Source organism: Oryzias melastigma, linkage group LG22, assembly GCF_002922805.2.
Source record: "Oryzias melastigma strain HK-1 linkage group LG22, ASM292280v2, whole genome shotgun sequence".
Classification (NCBI taxonomy): Eukaryota; Metazoa; Chordata; class Actinopteri; order Beloniformes; family Adrianichthyidae; genus Oryzias; species Oryzias melastigma.
In genome coordinates this window covers 10,599,586-10,605,057 of record NC_050533.1, presented here as the reverse complement: position 1 = coordinate 10,605,057, position 5,472 = coordinate 10,599,586, and the positions used below count along the sequence as shown (strand labels likewise).

Sequence of the window (5,472 nt, the reverse complement as noted above, 5' to 3'; positions counted from 1 at the left end):
GGAATTGCAAATCTAGTTCTATCTTGTTTTCTTTTTTTTTTCTTTTTTTAATAATTTTTCGTAATAAGAGAACTCTAAAACCTAATAGTTTTTTTTTGTTGTTTTGTTTTTCTCAATTGTTCTAGATTGGAAATACCCCTTGGTACTGTAAAAGTAAATGTTTTAGGTCTGTTATAATGAAAGAAATGTCATAAAACCACATCTTTAGTTGTATTTTGATCTTTTACTGCACCAAAATGTCACAAATTTAGATGAAAATACCTCAAAATGATGCTTTTTTACAGCAGTTATTAGGTTAGATAGACATAAATCAATTACAGGTCATGGTTAAATAAATACAAAAATGTATTGCATGACACTACTAGTTAACTATTATATTTTGAAATCTTTTTATTCAACTGGTTAAAATGGCATAAAATTGCATAGGGGTGATTTATTGATTGCTAACTCAATGTCCCTCATAAAACGTTGGCTTCGTCCCACTTAATAGCCAATGTCTGAAGGTTGCTGAGTCGGATAAAGTCAAACCATCACTTCTAGTTTCATTTTTGATGTGCATATTTCCATTAGCGACTTCAGAAATGAATATGACTGAGATGGAAATTTGAGCTTGAAATGAATTTTGAACCATCCAGGGTGACCCCGCTTCTGACCAGCAGTAGGTAGGATAGGCTCCAGCATCCCAGTGACCCCGAAAGGGATTAAGCGTGTTTAGATAATGGTTGGATGGATGGGCATATTTGCCTCGCCTATTTGCCTTTTTTTGGTTTAGTTACATTAAATGCAACCAACATGGTGCCAAACATGGAGCTAAAAAATTGGCTTCAAACCAACTGAATAAAAATTTGTCACACTGTTATTAAAAGTGGTTTAAGGTTAAGCTGCAGGCTAAGTAAAAATGCTTCTCTTAAGGTATTTGGTGTGTCTGAGCTCAATAAATTTGGGTTTTATGGATATCCTGCTTGAAAGCATATTAATAATTTTTTTAAGGATGTTGTTTGCCCTGTTTAGTCACCCCCTAAGTCAAAATTAGCTTAATTAATGTTCAAATTCTTCACCTCTTCAGTGTTACAAGGAAAATCTGCTGCCAAGAAATAGTTTTTAATAGTTTTTTATATATCTAGTGCAGACCATTATGGTTTAAAAACAAATTATTTACTACCATTTGGTATTTTTATTTGTTTTGACGTGGCTTTAAAATATATATTTTGCATTTTTGGGCGTTTCTGGATGACATTCAACATTTACAGTATGAGTTAGTTTATGAATTATCAGAGATTTCCACACAAATATTGAAGCTGCTCTGTTCTCTCCCATTTTTTCCACTGCTGAATCTGTAATTCTTTCATTGGCATTGTTTGACATTCTTGTAATTGAGGATTTGCTTGGAGGATGGAGGCTGAACTCTCTGTTCTCGTTGGTTGGCTCTGCTTTGCCATCAAGCCTCTTCTTCAGCCAAGAAGGGCTAAATCCCTCAGAGCGCTCTCTACCTCTTCTCTCAATCCCCAGCCTTTCATTAGCACATCAGTTCCTTCAGTCGGCGCTGTCATGCTGTTTTCATCCTCCACTCACAAACCTGCATCACACATGTAGCGAAAAAGATCTACCTGTCTGCCATGTTGTTGTTGATAATGAAGGGCTTGTGCCATTCTTCCAGCATCATGCTTCCTCTGGAGCTTTCGTTCTTTCTTTCACTTTTTTTTATGGTTTCTCGCTCACATTCTGTCCCCAATTGTGTGTTTGCAACCCTTTTCCCACAATCTAGTCTCTGTCTGGGCAAAAAACCTGTTCCTATTCTCCGACAGACTCAGCCTCCAAATAATGAAATTCAACATTACACCAATGGGAGATCTTTTCCGTGTTCGGCTCCATCACTGTGAATGGAAAATTATTAGTATTCCGGCTCCATCCATCTCCTCCTCCCCACTGGCCTCCCTGCTTCCTCCCTGCCTGGGACCTGTCTCTCCAAACCGAATTACACCCGAGCTGCACATCATACCTTCCTCTTCTTCCCATTCTTCTCACACAAACGCACACTCTGCCTTCGCCGCCAATCTCTTTCCCCGTTTTGTTCATTGTTGTCGAACACCAAAAAGAGCATGGCTGTTGTGAGTTGCCTGTTTCCACATTTCTGCTCTCTGAACTCCTTCTCCCCTCGTCTGCTCAGCTCCCTCCACGACCACAAAGACGATATCCGCAAGCGCCTGTCCCACACGTCCCACAAGCTAGAGATGGTGGAAACAGAGTTCGACTCCACTCGCCAGTACCTGGAGACAGAACTCCGCCGGGCTCAGGAGGAGCTGGAGAAATTCACAGAGAAGCTGCGCAGGTGGGTGCACGGCCAAACTCAACATGAGCGTTTGGGACTGGTGGTCCCAAAATACTAGGGGTGTGTATTGACAAGAGTGGGGAGACACAATACGCATTGTGATACGCGTTTCACAATATGCATCGCGATGTGACAGTCCTGGGATATATCATGATAGGAATCATATCGCGATACGAGAGCATATCACAATACAATGCTTGTTGCAGTATGCATCATATCGTGATATATCGCGATATGTATCTATAAACGTCTCATGATATGATGCATATCACAGTATATTGTACCTTGACTTTTCAGTAGCCCCACAACCCTGGAACGCCCTCCCACTGGGAGATTGACTCTGTTGAGTGTTTTAAAAGTTTCTTTTTAGGCAAGCTTTTAGCTGATATTTTAATTTTATTTTACCTCACCTTTTTAGTTGCTTTCTGCCATTAATAATTTATCATTTTCCTGTATTTATTTAATATGTGTATTTATTTTATTGAATTGTCTTGTATTCTAACTTTTGTGAAACACTTTATGAGTTGCTCTATGAAAATTGCTATATAAGATTTACTTAGTTAATTACTTAAATGTCTAGCGTTGTGCATCTCACGATACAATGTGTATCACGATACATCCTGAGATTGTACCAGAACACATTTTTACTATTTTTTTTATTGAGTATGACTTTACCTGAACTCTACCTGAAAATTAATACACGTTTCATGGTAAAAAAAAAAAAGGTCAAATTAATTTTACCAAATGTAATTTTATTTAATGATCACATTGTACACATGACTCTGATCTATAGCTAGAATCTGTAACTGTGAATTTCAGCAGAACTTTGGCCCACTTTGCCGACGGAATTTTAACCGAAGCTTCATGCACACTGAACTGCTTCACAGCTTCAGTTGTTCTGATCTGACTCAGCCAGGAAGCACCGCAATCCACATTTTAATGTTTTTATGTGAGTTTTGGTTTGGTACCCATTCCAAATAAAAACTAAGTAGTACATGTCACAAAACGACAAAAACTGCAAGGCTGGCTAAACATTTAACACTACCTTGTTCTTGTGAGATCTTGTTGTTTTGGTCGCGTGTAGAGCTGCTCAAAGAGTCTCAGTGTGCTGCCAACTAGTGGTTGCGGGTGGAAAACCAAAACAAAAGTAAGACTCTTAAAGGGCGCTCATAAATAATTAATTAAATATTGTATTGTCAGCATTTTAAACCAATACAAGTATCACCATGTAAGATATTATGATATATCGCTGAATAGATATTTTCCTACAACCGTAAAAAATACAAAAAATTGCAGACATAAAAGCAACAAACTTTTCTTCTATATTTTTCTGGTTTTCCAACAAATATGTATTTGACCTAAATGCTAAAAATAAATAAAACTAAAATACTTACTATTTCCATTTTAAACATAGATTTAAAGCATTTAAAGACCATTGAAACACTTCTACATTTTTTTAAACAGACACAATTCCCGCCTAAAACAGAAATCATTATTTTCAGAAGCTGATTAGACTCAAAGCTCTAGAATAAGAAGTGCAGCAATACTCGCATCACTTTAGTAAAGGCGTTCATTCCAAGATTCATTTTAGGATTCATTAGTTTTTAAATCTCTACATAGTTTGGCGTCTTTTTGCCTCTTTGAGCTGCTACATGCTTCTTTTCCACCCTATTAGGTTGGCCGCTCAGATGCCTCAGAATGAGCCAAAAACAAAGCAGACGCTTAAAGAGAATGGAAGGCTTTTACTGTGGCAGCTCCAAAACCCACAAATAAACTGCTCCAACATTTGATAGCTTTTTGTTTGTTTAAGATCTTATCTTAAAACTTATCTCTTTAGTTTCAAAACGTATTAATTTTCTTGTTTTCCCTTTGTTCTACAGCTGATTTGTTTTACTATTTTATTTTAAAACAAATTTTATTCTATGGTTAATTTATTGTTGACCTTATTTTCTTTTTTTTTTTTTGCTTTTCCTTTAACTTCAACTGAATTTTATCTTGTAAAATCATATGAATATCTATATTTTTTTCGGCTTATAACCAAAAAAAGCTAAATTGGATTTGAATTTGGGAAAAACTTAACATCCATATAAACTGGCAACCTAGACTACATGATTCAACACATATTCTGTCATTTTCCCACCAGATATATTCAATAATCTGACATTATTGTGTAAAAATTGAGTCGCTATATATAGTACACTATATATAGTGTACTATAGATAAATATCCTGTAAAGTGAGTAGTGAAGGAATTTGGACATACACTACAATTCCGGAATCGAATGCTTAAAAAATTTCCCAGAAGTCTCTGCAAAAAAGCAGTGTGCATCGATGTTCTCTACATTAGCAAATATAGACCATAATGTATTTGGTTTTAACGAGTGAAAATGTCTTATTTTTCTTTATTTTTTATAAACCATCTAAGCTTTTCTATTTGGAACACAAAAGATTTAAAAATAGTCTTGAACAAATGTTCATTTTTATTTGATTTTTACTGTGGGAACTCAGTGATGTCATATTTCCAGTAAAAAGAAAAAGTAATGAGCATGGTGTCTGAATTGTTTTTAAAATCCAGGGCACTAGATATTCCCGCACTATTCTAGTAGTTCATGATTGGTTTGGTTTCTTGTTTTTTCAACAAAGATGGCCGACCTGATATAAACAGGTCGGCCATATTGGTAGCTGGTTGTGAAACACAGCGTTTTTAAATGTCCAAAAGTACTGAAAAATACAGGCGGAGGTGAGGGTAGGATTGGTTAGAAATGTATGTAAAAACAGTTGGGTTTATTTAACTCTCTAAGTGAGTTTGAAACAATTAGACACATATATATAGAGAGAAATGAAAACTTTTTTAAACAGATTTTTATTCTTAGCCCATTGTTGCTCCAGTTTGGAATTTCTAAAATGAAGCAGAGAGTCCTCAGATCCGCCGTCCGCCTGCCTGTCACCCACTGCCGCCATTTAAACTGGCTTGTCATTGTCTTAAAATGAGGAGACTTGTAAGGACGGCTGCAGACGAGGACCCAAAGGATTCTGTCACGCTGAGTCTGATTGAACATTGCCTGTCAAACTGCAAAAAAATGTGATTTGCAAAACCCAGTTATGTGCTGCCTGACACACAGATCAGTGTAAAAAAAAAAAAAA

The 5,472-nt window shown here is 36.4% G+C and overlaps 1 protein-coding gene across 3 annotated transcripts in view; it reads left to right on the top strand.

Annotated features, from left to right (window-relative positions):
• Positions 1 to 5,472, top strand: part of LOC112150987 (brain-enriched guanylate kinase-associated protein) — a 56,383-nt gene that overhangs the window by 17,603 nt on the left and 33,308 nt on the right. For all 3 annotated transcript variants that reach the window (XM_024279674.2, XM_024279832.2, XM_024279592.2), the window contains one exon: positions 2,168 to 2,329. In XM_024279674.2, coding sequence (XP_024135442.1) covers positions 2,168 to 2,329 — 162 coding nt within the window. The remainder of the gene's footprint in view (positions 1 to 2,167; positions 2,330 to 5,472) is intronic.